The 16,702-nt window shown below is 47.9% G+C and overlaps 1 protein-coding gene across 1 annotated transcript in view; it reads right to left on the bottom strand.

Annotated features, from left to right (window-relative positions):
• The window catches only part of ABLIM1 (actin binding LIM protein 1), a 171,455-nt gene that overhangs the window by 138,284 nt on the left and 16,469 nt on the right, over positions 1–16,702 (bottom strand). Inside the window, exon 2 of the mRNA XM_062215055.1 lies at positions 16,150–16,284. Within this exon, the coding sequence (XP_062071039.1) occupies positions 16,150–16,284 (135 nt within the window). The remainder of the gene's footprint in view (positions 1–16,149; positions 16,285–16,702) is intronic.

Below are 16,702 nucleotides of genomic sequence, written 5' to 3'. Positions count from 1 at the left end.
TGAAAAGGAATGAAGTCACGATAATTGATGTTTAAAGTGCCGTCTTCTCAGCGACAACAGGTCCATCACCGTTCCATTCATTGCTGGTTGTCTGCTGCCCATGTGTCAACTGTAGCCACCACACATAGCCTCTGTCCTGTCCTCACCACACACAGCCTTGAACACTGCTGGCTCCTTCCCTGACCACACCCTCTGTCTAGTACCAGGAAGGTTATTAAGTCTTCTGGAACATCCATGCTTTAGTTCATATCTTGTGCCCTCCTTGGCAACATCCTCTGACCACAGCTCTAGGTGGCCTCTCGCTTACTGCACCTGTCCTGTCACGGACCTTGGTTGCACCCCAAGGAGCTTATGCTCTGCAGGGGTAGGGACCATACCATAAATACCTTTGAATCCCCCTTAGCTCAGTGAATGGAGAGAGGACAGAGGTTGCATAATGACTTAATGTGACAAAAGGCCACCAAGTACCAATATTCCTAACTTGATTTTTGCAAAAATTAAGTGATTCTTGGAAAGAAAGTAAGAATGTAAATAATGAAGTCCATTTAGTTGATTTAGTTGACTTTTGTTACGAGGAAGGATTGGGTGGTTGTATCTTTATCCTTGTGTGTCAAACTCCTCTTCTGGGAGAGGCACGGGAGGGGTGGGGTGGGTTCCTGGCCACCTGCCCCTCCCTCTCACACAAACACCACCAAGATTCTGCTGTGGCCAGCTCCCATCACCCATTTACCTCCAGTTATAGGTCCTAAAGGATGTGGTGTCACCCATGTCAGCTGGTAAGTCATACTTATATGACCACTGGAATGTCTGATATTGAATACCCCTATTAAAGCAGAGATCATATCTAACAAATATATAAAATGATCACGCATAGCTTCTTTTTCAATGCCTGAGCCTTCAAAAAAATATCTGTTGAATAAACAGATGTTACCATGCACGCTCAGAATTTCTACTGTGTCCCTGGGTTAGCTAGGGTTCTAATCATTGATTTTGATTTTGGCTTTCAACTTGTGAGCACAGATAAACCATATAATAGGGAATTCCCCACCTTGTTTCTTTTGTCCCTATTCAGAACTCAGAGAACACATCTGGATACCACCTCTTCCCCCATCTCCACAGTACTTGTCAGGTACAGTTAGGGCACGCCCTCTTACGTCTACTCGCTAGCTGACCATCTCAGACCTAAATGATCAATCGGGCTGTTGTGAAGCGAAGCCCAATTGCAGGAATTCTCTAGGTCACACAGCCATGATCAGAGAATCCTCACTGGAAGGTGCGGATCAGGGGGCTAGAGTATCTTTTCTTCCATTCTCCTCATTAACTTCTACTTTCCCCCTGTCCATCACCCACCACCAACGTAAGCCAGAGGCTTCCTGCAGCATGGCCAACAAGAGGGTCTCAAATTTGGTGCATCAAATACTTACTCAGGGAGCTGGCTGGGACTGCCAGACCCCGACCTTAGAGACGCTCGTCAGTGAGACGGGGGTGAGACCGGGAACCTGGATTGTTAACCAGCGTCTGAGCTACTGAGGGTATCTTCCTCTAGGACCACATTCTGTGAACTCTGCCCTAAGGGGTTCAAGGGTTTAACGTCTCTTCCAGTAGCTTTCAAGCTGTTTCCATGGAATTGCCTGATACATCATATACCAAACAGCTTCTCATTAATACAACAAAACACCTGAGGGGACTAACTTTAACCATTTTTATTTACTTATTTTCATTTTCTCTGAAAGGCAGAGAGAGAGAGAGAGAGAGAGAGCGAGCAAGCTAACTCTCATCTACTGGTTTGGTCCTTAAATGCCTGCAATGGCTGGGGCTGAGCTGGACTCAATCCAGATCTCCTATGTGAGTGACAGGGACCCAAGTACTTGAGCCATCACCTGCTGTCTCCCAGGAATCATTACAGGAAGCTGGATGAGAAGTGGCGTGGGGACTCAAACCCAGGTGCCTGACATGGGACACGGGCATCCCTAGCAGTGCCATAACTGCTACACCAAATGCCCACCCTGGGGACTACCTTCATAAAAGAAAAGATTATTGAGCTCGTAGTTTTGAAGGAAAGTCCCAAATAGGGAGCCCCACTGATTTGGCCTTTGATGAGGGTGGCTGATGGCAATGGGGCAGTGTGAGGGTCACATGGTGGGCCAAGAAGTAGAGGGATAGGCTGGGTCCCAGTTAGGCTTTCTAACCACCCTCTCACGAGAATCGTTTTCCCTGCCATAACTGGATTAAGTGTCTAACCTCTTGGTGCCACTAGCTTACGACTTTGGGGTTTCAATGTCTGTAGAAGTTTGGGAGCCACATCATACCCAAACCACAGCACAACCCAGCAAAGAGGGGCTCCTCATTTGTCCCTGAAGGCTGTGCTCCTTGTGATGTGAATGAGAAACCCAGAGTTTCAGAAGCTTCTAGGTGTAGCAGAAAGTCTGTCTCCAGTCCTTGGGTTCGTTGTAAATATTCTCTCCTGCTGTCAGGGCCAATGGGAGGGCACTGGGGGCCCTGCACCGGGAAGGCTGAGAGAAGTTCAGTTGTACAGTGGAAGGAGGCGTGCAGGTGCCACCCCCTCCCACCCCGGTGCCGTGGCACCCATGGGAGAGCTCCTGCAAGTCCTTCTGCTGGGTTTATTGTGGACAAAACAATTTAAGGTGCTCATCTCATTTGGTCTGGGATGATCTTAATAAGCACTCCTACTCCCGCCCTCCACTTCCCAGTCTATAACGCAGACGCTATCAAAGCCTCTTGAGATTAAATTTTTAAAAACGACCAAACTAGTCGACTCTTAGAAGACACTTCTGAATAATTCAATCTAATGAGCACAGACCAATCCAATCATAACAGGCAAAAGTCAGTTTTTCCACCACTCAGGTATGTCATGATAAGGCTGACTGCCGAGACCATGGGAAAAAGCTGGGCTTGTGGTGTAGCACTCTCATAGGAGCACTGGTTGGCCTGGGAAAAGCAGCAGAAGATGGCCCCTACTACTCACATGGGAGACCTGGAAGAAGCTCCAGGCTTTGGCCTGGCTCAGCCCTGGCCATTGCGGCCATCTGGGGAAACGAACCAGCAGATGGAAGACATCTTTCTCTGTCTCTCCCCTTCTCTCCCTGTAACTCTCTTAAGTAAATCGCTTTAAAAAACAAACAAACAAAATCAAGACCATACAAAAAGAAGCTCATGATTTCGTATGTGGATCCATGCACACGGTTCGGATCTATGTTTCCCAAACGTGCTTACTTTCACTGGTGTACAACTCTTATCATGGCTTTCCATAGTTTTGATCTACCCAGTCCATTTCCTTAAGAAACCTCACGTCATGTTTATTAAATACAATTATTTAAAAGAGCAGAAGCATGCTATTACCATCAATCAAAACCCAGCGTTACTTCTTCGGTAAGATGAAGTGCCCATAGGAGTAAATATTCAATGGTGTAATCTAGTTTCCCATGAACACCACCTCCCGGGGCCTGAAAGCTGTTCTCTCTTTGTTAGAAAGGCCTTGTGCTTTACGACATCAGAAGGACTGAAAAAAGGATTCAAGAGCTCTTATTTTCTCACTGTAGGAGAAAGGCTATGTATGGGAATCACACACACAAAAAAATTTCTTTGCGCTCACATTTACAAAAACATAACCAAAATGAAGTCTTCAGTGAACTGAAAATAATGATCTATACTTACTAGACCACTTAATTATAAACTTCATTCACTCATTCAATAAATGAGACTACTTCAAAAGGTTTGTGTGAAAATCGAGGTAAAAGGTAAGTTATTTTGGTGCAAAAAATTTTTGAAATCCATGCATGGATTTTCATAATACTCACTTTTCATTTTACACATGTCTGCATCAAAATGAATTTCTCTTTTAATTGCATTTTCCACAAACTTGAAATACCTTCGTTCTTTTTTCTCTTATGACCTATTTTATTTATTTGAAAGGTGGAGAGACAGAGAGAAAGAGATCTTCCATCTGCTGGTTCACTCCCCAGATAACAGCAATGGCTGCCACTGGGCCAGGCCAGACCCAGGAGCCTGCAATGCCATTCAGGTCTCCCATGTGGGTGCAGGGACTTGAGCACTTGTGCCATCTTCCACTGCTTTCCCAGGTGCATCAGCAGGGAGCTGGGTTGGAAGTAGAGCAGCCAGGACTCGAACCAGCGCCCATATGGGATGTGGGCATCATGGCGGGGGGAGGGGAGGTTTAACCTGCTGACCACAACACTGGGCCCCAGTAGCCCTGTTCTTATTGAAGGCCTATTGTAAAGTGGCCTGTTTAAGGATTGTTACTTTAAGCCTCTTGACCTACTGGTGCCAAAATTATAATGGGCAGAGACAGGCAATAAATAAATCATATATAAATACATTTATATAAACACACATATAAATACATGGATACACATACATAAATACATACCAAATGGTACCAGGGGTGATTTAATTGACATGTAGCATTTTTAAAAGACACCCAAAGGAGGTGAGGGAGGGCACATACTTGGAAGAGGAGCTTGCCAGGCAAAGGGGACAGGAAGTGCAAAGATTCTATGGCTGCTCAGTACTTGGTTTGATTAAGAATGATCAAGAAAGAGTTGGGGCTGGTGCTGTGGCGCAGTGGGTTAAAACCCTGGCCTGAGGCGCAAGTATCCATATGGGCACCAGTTCTAGTCCCGGCTGCTCCTCTTCTGATCCAGCTCTCTGCTATGGCCTGGGATGAACATAGAAGATGGCCCACATCCCTGGGCCCCTGCACCCACGTGGGAGACCTGGAAGAAGCTCCTGGCTCCTGGCTTCAGATCAGCACAGCTTTGGCTGTTGTGGCCATCTGGGGAATGAACCAGCAGATGGAAGACCTCTCTCTCTTTCTCTACCTCTCTCTGTACCTTTGTCTTTCAAATAAATAAAATAAATCTTTAAAGAAAAAAAGGAGTTGATGGGGCAGGTGCTGTGGCTTAGCGGGTAAAGACATTGCCTGCAGTACCAGCATCCCATATGGATACCGGTTCACATCCTGGCTGCTCCTATTCTGATCCAGTAGAAGATGGCCCAAGTCCTTGGGCCCCTGCACCTACATGGAAGACCCGGACGAAGCTCCTGGCTCCTGCTTTGGATCAGTGTAGCTCCAGCCCTTGCAGCTATCTGGAGAATGAACCAGCGGATAGAAGACCGCTCTCTCTCTCTCTCTGCCTCTGCCTCTCTATAATTATGCCTTTAGATAAAAAAAATAAATATTTTTTAAAAAAGAAAGAGTTGCTATCCCATAGCAGAGGGCTGTTCTGCTTCCAATCGCATTTCATGCTAATGCATTTGGAAGTGGAAGATGGTGCAGGGCTTTGGCCCCGATACCCGTGCAGGAGACCAGGATGGAATTCCTGGCTCCTGCCTTCAGCCTGGCCCAGAAAACATTCAAATACACAAATAGATACATCTTCTAGAAGAATGATGAAGCAGAACAGTGTAGCTCAACAGCCAGAGCTAGAGAAAAAAAAAACAGCAGGCGATGAGGTCAGAGAGAAACGGTGGGGAGGGCGCCCTAGAGGCCACATTGAGGTCTTTGGGTTCCATTCTGAAAGCAGAGGGAATTCTTGGGAAAGGTGACAGCAGTTGGTTTGTTTTAAGGATCATCTTGGATGCTACATGCCAGGCAGGGGCAGTGCAGAGACCTGTGCGGGTTATTAATCCATGCAGATGTGTTTGTCTTTGGGACGGTGACAAGTGGTCATACCTCGCATTTCCATGGACACAGGGTCAAAGGGACCTGCTGACGGAGGGCGTGGTGTTTGAGGGGAGAGGAGGAGTCGAGAATGACTCCAAGGATTTCAGCCAGAGCAATCGAGAAGGAAACTTGGACAGCCGCTGCCCTGAGATAGCCAGCGAAGCCCTGGGGTGGGGATGGCGTGAGGCGCTGGGGTTCCAGTCCAGATGCTGACTGGACATGCTAGAAGGCCACTGAGGACCCCGCCCAGGTTACGGGGAAGAGGTGCAGCCCGGGGAGTTGCCGGGATGCGGGTGGCATTTGAGCCATGAGATGGCAGAGGTCATGGATGTGGCTGTGCAGAGAGGAGGTCTGAGCAAGGGGCACACCATGGCTCAGGGGATGAAAGGGACCAGGAACGTGATTCACGCTTGCTTGAACAATGCTGGAGGACAACCGGAGCATGCCTCCTTCCTCTGTACTGCTAACATTCCCACAGCCTCGGCTACACAGACCGCGTGCCCAGAAAATCTGTTCTTCCTTCATAAAGCTGGGTGGACTGCAGCATACGTTTCTCAAGAAATACACTTTCATGGACATGTCCCTAGAGTTATCGACAACCTGGATTTTTTTTTTTTTTTGACAGGCAGAGTGGACAGTGAAAGAGAGAGAGAGAGAAAGGTCTTCCTTTGCCGTTGGTTCACCCTCCAATGGCCGCTGCGGCCGGCGCACCGCGCTGATTCGAAGCCAGGAGCCAGGTGCTTCTCCTGGTCTCCCATGGGGTGCAGGGCCCAAGGACTTGGGCCATCCTCCACTGCACTCCCTGGCCACAGCAGAGAGCTGGCCTGGAAGAGGGGCAACCGTGACAGAATCCGGCACCCCGACCAGGACTAGAACCCGGTGTGCCAGCGCCGCAGGTGGAGGATTAGCCTATTGAGCTGCAGCGCTGGCCAACAACCTGCAATTTTAACCTACTCGCAAGCTAACAAGTTCACCTGCCCTTGTTCCCTCCTCCCCCCGTTTTTGTTTGTTTGAAAGGCAGAATGACAGAGATCTTCAATCTCTAGTTCATTCTCCAAATGGCAGCAGTATCTGGGGGCGGACCAAGCCAAAGCCAGGAGCCCAGAACTCCATCCAGGTCTCCCATATGGGTGGCAGGGGCCAAGTACTTGGGCCATCATTGGTTTCTTTCCCAGGGACATTATTAGGGGCCTGGCTCAGTAGTAGAGTAACTGGGGCTCAAACCAGTGCTGACATCACAAGTGGTGGTTTATCCCATTGTCCCACAATGTTGGCCCCTACTTGCCTGCATTTCATGGATGCATGCAACAGACTGTCATAGCATAGCAGGGGCACAAGCTTCCTATTTGTTACTGCTTTCCACACTCTCCCAGGTTCCCCACGGGCAGTGGAAGGAAGCCTTGCTGGATGTCGCACCTACAGTGGGGGTTTGTGCCACAGCTAAGGAATCCTGAGGTTGTGAATCCCCGATCTTTTATAATGAGCTGCAAGCAGACCTGTCCAACCTTGGCTCCAGAGGCACACGTTATTGCTACAATGCTAGACAGCAAATCAAGCTGCCTCCCACTCTGGAGGGGAGTAGCCCCAGACCTCAGAAAGTCCACCGGAAAATGGAACTAAGAGAGAAGTTTATTTTTGTGCAAAAAATATTGAAATCTGTGCATAGTTTTTTTCATAGTATGCATTTTCCATGAACTATAAACAATTTTTATCGTTTGAGGGGCAGGGAGACAGACACACAGACCGTGAGAGCTACTGTCTGCTGCTTCACCCCCCAAATGCCTCCAATGGCTGGGGCTGGGGCAGACTGAAGCCAGGAGCCCAGAATTCAATCTGGGCCTCCCAGGAGGGTGTAAGGACCCAACCACCTGAGCCATCCCCTGTTGCATCTCAGGGTGTAGAGTAGCAGGAAGCTGAACCCAGGAGTGGGGCTAGGACTTGAATCCAGGACTCCCACGTGAGCCGCAGGTGTCTTAAGCGCTAGGCCAAAAGCCTGCCCCTCTATGAAGTTTCTGAAGAGGCCTTCACACTACCTCTGTTTCCCAAGGCTGTTTCTATACAAACACCCTTGACAGGCAACACAAAACAAAAAGCTGTCAGCCCCTCTGGTGATAACAGACTCAAGAATAAACAAATCATTGAGCAGTGTGAGTTGGAGAAATGACGGGCCCTTATCCTGCTCTGGTTTGGAATTCAACACCATAAATATTTAAAACTTTTGAATTACATTTATTTGACAAGGAAACAACATGGCAGGAAATTCAAAGATAAAATACTTAGGCTTATCATTTTATAAACAAATGGCAGTATAAAAGCAGTTTCTCATTTGCAATAAGAAGGGAAGAAGGGAGTTAATACTATACTTTTTTTTTTTTTTTGAATCCTGGTTAATTCTGCTTTTTATTATTTTTCTGAATGATAAGATTCATGTAGTTATTAAAAGCCAGAGTTCAGCTCTTGGGGAATATAGGAACTGGCTCTCACGTTTCTGGGGTTTTTATCAGTTTTCCAGCTGAGTCCCAAAATAACCCATATCCAATCTGCCCACCTGAGCCCAGACGAGAAGGCTAAGGGTCAAAACCAGAGTAAAACAAAGCAGCAGCCAGCGCTCACTGACGAACGGCCTCGGAGTAGCCTTCAGGAGAGTCTTACCTGCTCTGCCTGCCTGGCAGACGCGGGGCTCTGTAACTGGCGATAGACATCTTTACACTTCCTGTTTCTGTTGAGAAGATACTGTTCCTGTCTGACCACTGGAGGACGCATATCACAGTGAACACCTGATGCGTCTTGGACATTTACTTCTGCTCATGTTCAAAAGAAATATATACACACAGCCAGCTGCTGCTCACCTCACTGAGCACCTATCGTGTTGTTCTAGGCCCTGGCTACACAACAATGAACAAAAACAGCCAAAACTCTGGCCCGGGAAGCATGGTGTAGCAGGGATGATGCCCAAGGCCCACAGCACAGTGCCTGGGTTTGAGGGGCCGGTGCTGTGGCGCGGGGAGGTAAGGCGCTGCCTGTGATGCCGGCATCCCTTCTGAGCACCAGTTCAAGTCCCAGATGCCCTACTTCTGGTCCAGCTCCTTTCTAATGAACCTAGGAAAGCAGCAGCAGATGGCCCAGGTACTTGAGCACCAGCCACTGTGCCATTTGGGGAGTGAGCCAGCAGATGGAAGATCATTCTCTCTTTCTCTCTGCAACTCCATATAAATCTTAAAAAACAAAACAAAACAAAAACCAGGGTTTGACTTCCAGCTCCAGCTTCTGACTCCAGTTTCTTGCTATGCAGACCCAGGAAGGCAGCAGTCACAGCTCAAGTATGTGAATCCCTGCCACCCACGTGGGAGACCTGGATTTCATCCCCAGCTCCTGGATTCGCCCCAGTTCTTGCAATTTGGGGAGTGAACCAGTGGATGGAGGCTCTCTTTGTCTTTCAAATAAATAAATAAGTAAGACTTGAATCTCTGACCTCATTGAAGTTACTAATAGGGACTGAAGATAAATGAATAAAATATGTTACACATGATAGGTGTGAAGGAAGGAAGATGTAGCAGATCTGTGCTCTAGGTTGTAGCTGTAACTTTCTGCAGGTAACACTGAAAACATAGACCTTTGGCTGAACGGTCTTTTTGGTTCTTTGAGCAATCTCCCTGCTGCCTGATCGTTTCTAAATGCTCTAGAATCTTCTGGCAGATAAAATGGATCTGGGGCATCACCCTGGAAAACGCTCAAGATAAACAATTATTATAATGAATAATACATCAAAATAATAAAAAATGCCATGCATAATTAAAATGAATCATAATTCAATTTAAAGAGACACTCAGAAGTGCCAGCCATTGATCATTTGTCCCTTGCGGGAAGCATCTCCAGTAGGATCTGCACAGCAACACACACAACCCAGACCAAAATGAATGCTTCCCATTTGTTTTCAGGCTTCTCATTCTCTCATATGACCTGTCACCCAGCCACAGTGCACACAAGGTGGTACATTAAAAAAACCGCCCTGGAGGCCAGCGCTGTGGCACAGTGGGTTAACGCCCTGGCCTAAAGCACCAGCATCTCACATGGGTACAGGTTTGAGCCCCGGCTGCTCCACTTCCAATCCAGCTCTCTGCTGTAGCCTGGGAAAGCAGTAGAAGATGGCTCACATGTGGGAGACCTGGAAGTAGCTCCTGGCTCCTGGCTTCGGATCGGCACAGCTCTGACCTTTGCAGCCAATTGGGGAATGAACCATTGGATGGAAGACCTCTCTCTCTCTGTCTCTCCTCTGTGTAACTCTGACTTTCAAATAAATAAATAAATCTTTAAAAAAAAAAAAGCCCCACCACTGGAACACTGTCCCAGCATAGGTGGCCGGCACTACAGCAAAGCCTTGAAGTTAGTGGTGTGGATGCTGCTGAGGGCAAGGAAGGAAGGGAAAGTGACCACATGCTGACACAGAATAAATAGCTCCACCCACGCCCTGCAGCCACATTCGCCTCCCTCTTGTTTATCAAGAGTGCTAACAGAAGGTTTTGGATCTCCTTTTCATTTAATTATAGAATCCATCCACGAAATAAACCACGCTCTTCATCTCCTTAACACTTTCCAGGGAGACGAGTGGGAATTCGTTCTATGAGCTTCCTCCGGTGTTCAGTTTCCCCCACTTGCTCTTTCCCAGGGACGTTTCGCGCACAACTGTGAAAATCCTGTATGGAGTGCGTGTCCAGCTTAGTAAATGAACAGCTCCTGGACCACCAGGTCCCAAGACGTCAGGCATTTCAGGAAGAGAGACAGATTCACTGATGAAACTCCTGCTCACCAGCCCTGATCCCGTTACAGCTAACTGTGCAATGTCATGGCTTAAAGCTTGGGTTGTAGTCTCCAATTTCTCCACAGCAACCCGTTCCCACTTTCTTACTTGTTTAGCTCTCTTGTCAGATGGTCAGTGTCTTCTCTCTCCCTTCTTTTAGGTCCTATTTTTAGAAGAAAAAGGGTCACCCTTCCATGTTACTGTGCAAATTGTGGAAAACCATCACTACCCTATCCAAGCAATGGGAGGCTTTGTCACCGTGGCAGATGTGTGAGGGAAGCAGGGATGAGAGTGGGAAGGAGGGGTGGGCATTTCCAGGGAGAAAGTCCTGCTGCCCCCGAGACCACGGAACCTGGACGCCCCTCCTGGCCAGTCAGCAGGCTCTGGACCAGCAGCTGCACTTGTTGTACACCCTGTGCTCCCCGCCTAAATCCTGTGGCCCAGGACGGGAGCTCTCTGAACATCACAACTCCACTTTCAGTGTAACAGGAGGAAAATCAAACTATGAGGTTAGGACTCAGCTACAGCTGGGCCACTTGAGCTAGGAGGAAAACAGAATTCCTCAGAAATCAGGTTGCTGTTACTTGTGGGAAACCATCCTAACGGATCTGTAAAAAGTAGAGACCCTAAGGAAATGCAAGGCTCTGCTCTTACTGGGATGCAGGGGAGAAGAGCCTTCGCAGAGAGAGGAAGTCCTGCCAAGATGGCACCCGCGTTGAACGCAGGACAGACGGCCCCGGCCTGCCTGTACCTTCTGCTCGTTTTTTCCATAAACCTAAAATTGATCTAAAAATTAAAGTCTGCTAATGGAAGGAGGGAGGGAGGGAGGGAGGGAAGATGGGGAAGGAGGGAGGATGGGGAAGGAGGGAGATGAAGGAAGGAAAGGTAGGCCCGCCCAGGCCAGTGAAGAGTGTGCTGTGCTGGAGACAGCCTGAGAACGCAGAGGCGCGTGCCGCCCATCTGTGCTAAAACCTCTCTCCATGCTTCCAGGTCCACAGCCAAGTCACCTGGAAACAGCTCCCCCGTGTCAGCAGTACTCTGCGAAGCGCAGGAAGAGCAATGAGGTCCATCAGGGGATGAAGCAATGAAAAAGGCCGAGCACTCACCAGGGGAGAGCAGGAATGTGGCATTGGCGAGAATTCTGGGTTAGAGAGGTCCACAAGAATGTAGACCTCCCCGGTTGCCCCTCTTCCAGGCCAGCTCTCTGCTGTGGCCAGGGAGTGCAGTGGAGGATGGCCCAAGTGCTTGGGCCCTGCACCCCATGGGAGACCAGGAGAAGCACCTGGCTCCTGCCATCGGAACAGCGCGGTGCGCCGGCCGCAGCGCGCCAACCGCGGCGGCCATTGGAGGGTGAACCAACAGCAAAGGAAGACCTTTCTCTCTGTCTCTCTCTACTGTCCACTCTGCCTGTCCAAAAAAAAAAAAAAAAGAAAAGAAAAAAAAGAATGTAGACCTCACGGAATCTTTACAACTGTGCCCTCCAATCTGGTAGCCACTAAGCACATGTGGCTACTGAGCGCTAGAAATGTGGCCAGTCCATAGGGAGATGTGTTGCTAAGGTAGTATAAACACAGAACAATTTCTTGATCATTTTTATATCAATCACAAGGTTAAAGGACATATATTATTAAAATTAATAGCACCTGTCCCTTTATACCCTTTTAATATCACTATGAGAAAATTTAGAATTACACATGTGGCTCTCATTATAATTCTTTTTTTTAGAAGATTTTTTAAATTTATTTTAAAGAGTTATAGAGAGAGGCAGAGGCAAAGACAGAAAGAGGTCTTCCATCTGCAGATTCACTCCCCAAATAGCCGCAACGGCTGGGGCTGAGTCAATCTGAAGCCAGGAGCCAGGAGACTCCCCTGGGGCTCCCACATGGGTGCAAGGGCCAGGGGACTTGGGCCATCTTCTACTGCTTTCCCAGGCCATAGCAGAGAGCTGGATCGGAAGAGGAACAGCCAGGAGTAGAACTGGCACCCATATGGGAGCTTCAAGCCAGGGCGCTTCAGGCCAGGGTGTTAACTCGCTGCACCACAGCGCCAGCCCCAAAGATTTTATTTATTTTTTTGAGAGGTAGAGTTACAAACAGTGAGAGGAAGAGACACATAGAAAGGTCTTTCTTCCGTTGGTTCACTCCCCAAATGGCTGCAATGGCTGGGGCTGTGCCTATCTGAAGCCAGGAACCAGATGCTTCTTCCTGGTCTCCCACATGGGTGCAGGGCCCAAGCACTTAGGCCATCTTCCACTGCTTTCAGGCCACAGGTCTTCCTTTTTCCATTGGTTCACCCCCCAAATGGCCACTATGGCTGGCACACTGTGCCAATCTGAAGCCAGGAGCCAGGTGCTTCCTCCTGGTCTCCCATGCAGGTGCAGGGCCCAAGCACTTGGGCCATCCTCCACTGCACTCCTGGGCCATAGCAGAGAGCTGGACTGGAAGAGGAGCAACCGGGACCAGAACTCGGCACCCCAACCAGGACTAGAACCCAGAGTACTGGCACCGCAGGCGGAGGATTAGCCTAGTGAGCTGCGGCGCCGGCCTCTGTGTAACTCTTTCAATAAATAAATCTTAAAAAACAAAAAGAATGCCCATGAGTAGCAAATGCTCTTAACATAGGATTCAATTTACACAAACATTTAACTTTGGGGGACATATTTATAGCACGAAACCAAGAACACGGTGCAGCTTTCCAACATAACTAACTCACATTTGGTCATTAGATTAAAACTAGAGGAGAAAAGAAAGGAAAGAGGATTCCACCCTCCAGGGGATAAATGAACGTGTGGTCTAATTACTTGATGCGGTTCTATTCTGAAAATAATAGTGTATGAAAAATGTAATATATAGGAGTGAAACCGACATTTTGAGCCTCAATGATTATTTACAGCCCTTGTCTCTACTGTTGAGGAACAGTGTTTTTTTCTTCACACTAATTGTTGAACTCTTTATTTAGTGTACGGTTAATCTCATGAGTGTAAAGTAAACTAAGCCTGGCACCACGGCTCGCTAGGCTAATCCTCCGCCTGTGGCGCTGGCACCCCGGGTTCTAGTCCCGGTTGGGGTGCCAGATTCTGTCCCGGTTGCTCCTCTTCCAGTCCAGCTCTCTGCTGTGGCCCGGAAAGGCAGTGGAGGATGGCCCAAGTGCCTGGGCCCTGCACCTGCATGGGAGACCAGGAGGAAGCACCTGGCTCCTGGCTTCGGATCAGCGCAGTGCGCCGACCGCAGCGCGCCGGCCATAGTGGCCATTTGGAGGGTGAATCAATGGAAGGAAGACCTTTTTCTCTGTCTCTCTCTAATTCTGCCTGTCAAAAAATAAAATAAAAATAAAATAAAATAAAAGTAGATCATTGTAAAAATTAAGAGAAGGAATAGGAGGGGAAGGAGGAGGGAGGGTGAGAGTGTGGATGGGAGAGAGGGTAGTGTGCAAGTATCACTCTGTTTCTAAATCTATTATGAAACACATGAAATTCATATACCTTAAAAAATTTTAAGGTATCCAATACTTGATGTGTTGGGTAGGGACAGCCAGATCTGAGGCTAACAGTGCATTCTTACACTAGGAATGTAAAACGCACACAGGGCTGTGGTCATTTATGTGCTGTGTTTATTTCACACCAAATCTAGCCCCCTTGAACCATGTCTCAAGAAATGTATGGAAAAACAAAACCAATTAGAATGCTGACTCCAAGTTAGCCAAACCAGGTGGAACCAGAAAACATTTTTTTTTCCTCCAACATGCTCTAGTTCAGTTATTCAGTTATTCACATATAGTACATATAGGCAGGTGTACATAGAATCTACAAACTTCACATCTGGGTGAGTAGATGTCGGAGCTGCTGAATGACAAGGGCAGGGCTCGGCCACACAGGGGACAGCACAGTCAGCACCCTCCCTGGGTGTGAACCTCATTATTTCCTGATGACCAACCTGGGTTGTCTGAAAACCTCAGGTTTGGCCAACTGACTCATAGGGGTTTTCAGAAGGATTAAATCATTTCTCTATATAAGATGTCTGCAGCATTTGTTTTTTTTTTTTATCTTTTTTTTATTATTTTTTTTTATTTTTTTTAAACTTTTATTTAATGAATATAAATTTCCAGTGTACAGCTTATGGATTACAATGGCTTTTTTTTTAAAATAAATTTCATTGTGAATATTTAAGGTATACAACTTGATGTTATAAGATAGGTACGTGGTAGAATTGTCACTACAGGGGACAAATGGACCTATCCATTATTTTACATTTCCCTCCCCACTCCCATGGGAAGAGCAGCTATCACCTACTCATTTAGCAAAAATCCTGAATGCACAACACTATGGTTAATTCTAGCTGTGCACTAAGCACACCCAGCTCACGTATGCTAGTGCTCTTTCTCCTGAGAAGTTTATGCCCAGTCAAAAAAACACTGTGGACTCCAGAAAAGCTAGGTGCCTACCTGAGCTCTAGGTAGCCTAGGTGCCTACCTGAGCACGTCCCTGGCTGTGGATGGGTGGCGTAGGATGGTAATGCTGAATGTCTGGCCCCACAGATCCCCAAAATGAAACCTCGTTCACAGGAGTGCACCTGCCCCCTCAGCTACCGAGCCATGCTCTCAGCTCGAGTGCAATTTCTCCAATAAACCTGCAAACAATAAACACACACTACTACTTTGTCCCCAGTCAGCCATGCCTGGGACCTAGAATGACACAGTGTATTTTATTCTAACATGCCAATCTTTAAAAGCTCCTAACAGGGGTCCCTGTGGTGATGCAGGAAGTTAACCTGTTGCCTGCAATGCCAGCATCCCATACGAGCACCAGTTCAAGTTCTGGCAGCTCCACTTCCAATCTAGCTCTCTGCAAATACCTGGGAAAGCAGCTCAAAATGGTCCAAGTACTTGAGCCCCTGCCACCGATGTGGGAGACCCAGATGGAGTTCTGGACTTTTGGTTACAGCCTGGCCCAGGCCTGGCAGCTGTGGTCACTTGGGAAGTGAACCAGCAGGTAGAAGACATCTCTCTCTCTCTCTAACTAACTCTGCCTTTCAAACAAATGAATATATATATATATATATATATATATATATATATATATATATATATATATAAAACCCCAAAACATGGGACTGGCATAGGGGTTAAAACTCAGACTTTCAAAATAAATAATTAAATCTTTAGGAAAAAAAAAAGCTCCAACAGGAGGTATGTCATTGAAAATCAACTGCAAATTGGTGGTTCTTGGATGGGAGGCATTTTTTTCTGCTTAGAGACCTCCCAATCATTCTTGTTCAATCTCACATCTCACCACACTCACACCTCCACACACACAAGCGCCAGAGACATGGCACCCCAACCTTTCAGGTTTCTAGTCCTCCTATTAGGAACAGACATTGGACACAATTACTTTGCAGGAAGGCACCCCTCCTTTGAAAGGCAAACAAAGGACAAAGCACAAAACTGCATTTTTTGCTGCTCCTGCATAGGGTTACTCCCTCCTCCCACATCAGGGACCTCAGGGAGATCCCAGTGAGGGCCCATGGAGCTCCTTTCCTACAGGGACTTGGTCTCTGCCTGGAGTCCAGTCCAACCCTGGGGCTCCTGAGGGCATCCCCCTGCACCCCGGGGACCTGGTGTGGCGTGAAGCTGGGCAGCGGGGGCTCGGTACCTTTGCAGGTGAAACACTTGATGTGGAAATGCTTGGTCTGGACGCGGAGCACCTCGCCCTTGCATGGCTCCCCACATTTATGGCAGTGGATGACAGGCTTCTCCGACGGGTGGTGAGGGTCCTGAGGGTGGGCCACTGGAAGAGATGACAGCAGGTGCAGGTGAGGACAGAGCATCCTACAGAAGGAGTCCAACAGGGAGGCAGTAACGGACCCATCATTTTTTCCCTATCAAATAAGCCACATATTTATAAATAGCTTTAATGTATTTGATTTATTTGAAAGGCAGAGATACCAACCATCTCCCATTGGCTGGTTCACTCCCCAGATGTCTCCCATTGGCTGGTTCACTCCCCAGATGTCTCCCATTGGCTGGTTCACTCCCCAGATGCCCCCCAGGCCAGGGCTGAGAGCTGTGAATGCAACCTGGGTCTCCCACAAGAGTGGCAGGGAGCCACCTGCTTGAGGTTGCACCTGCTGCTCCCCAGGGCGCACATTAGCAGGAGGCTGGAATTCGAAGCAGAGGCAGGACTGGAACACAAGCAACTCCAGTAT

Source organism: Lepus europaeus, chromosome 17, assembly GCF_033115175.1.
Source record: "Lepus europaeus isolate LE1 chromosome 17, mLepTim1.pri, whole genome shotgun sequence".
In the NCBI taxonomy this organism is placed as follows: Eukaryota; Metazoa; Chordata; class Mammalia; order Lagomorpha; family Leporidae; genus Lepus; species Lepus europaeus.
This window is presented reverse-complemented; position numbering and strand designations above follow the sequence as displayed.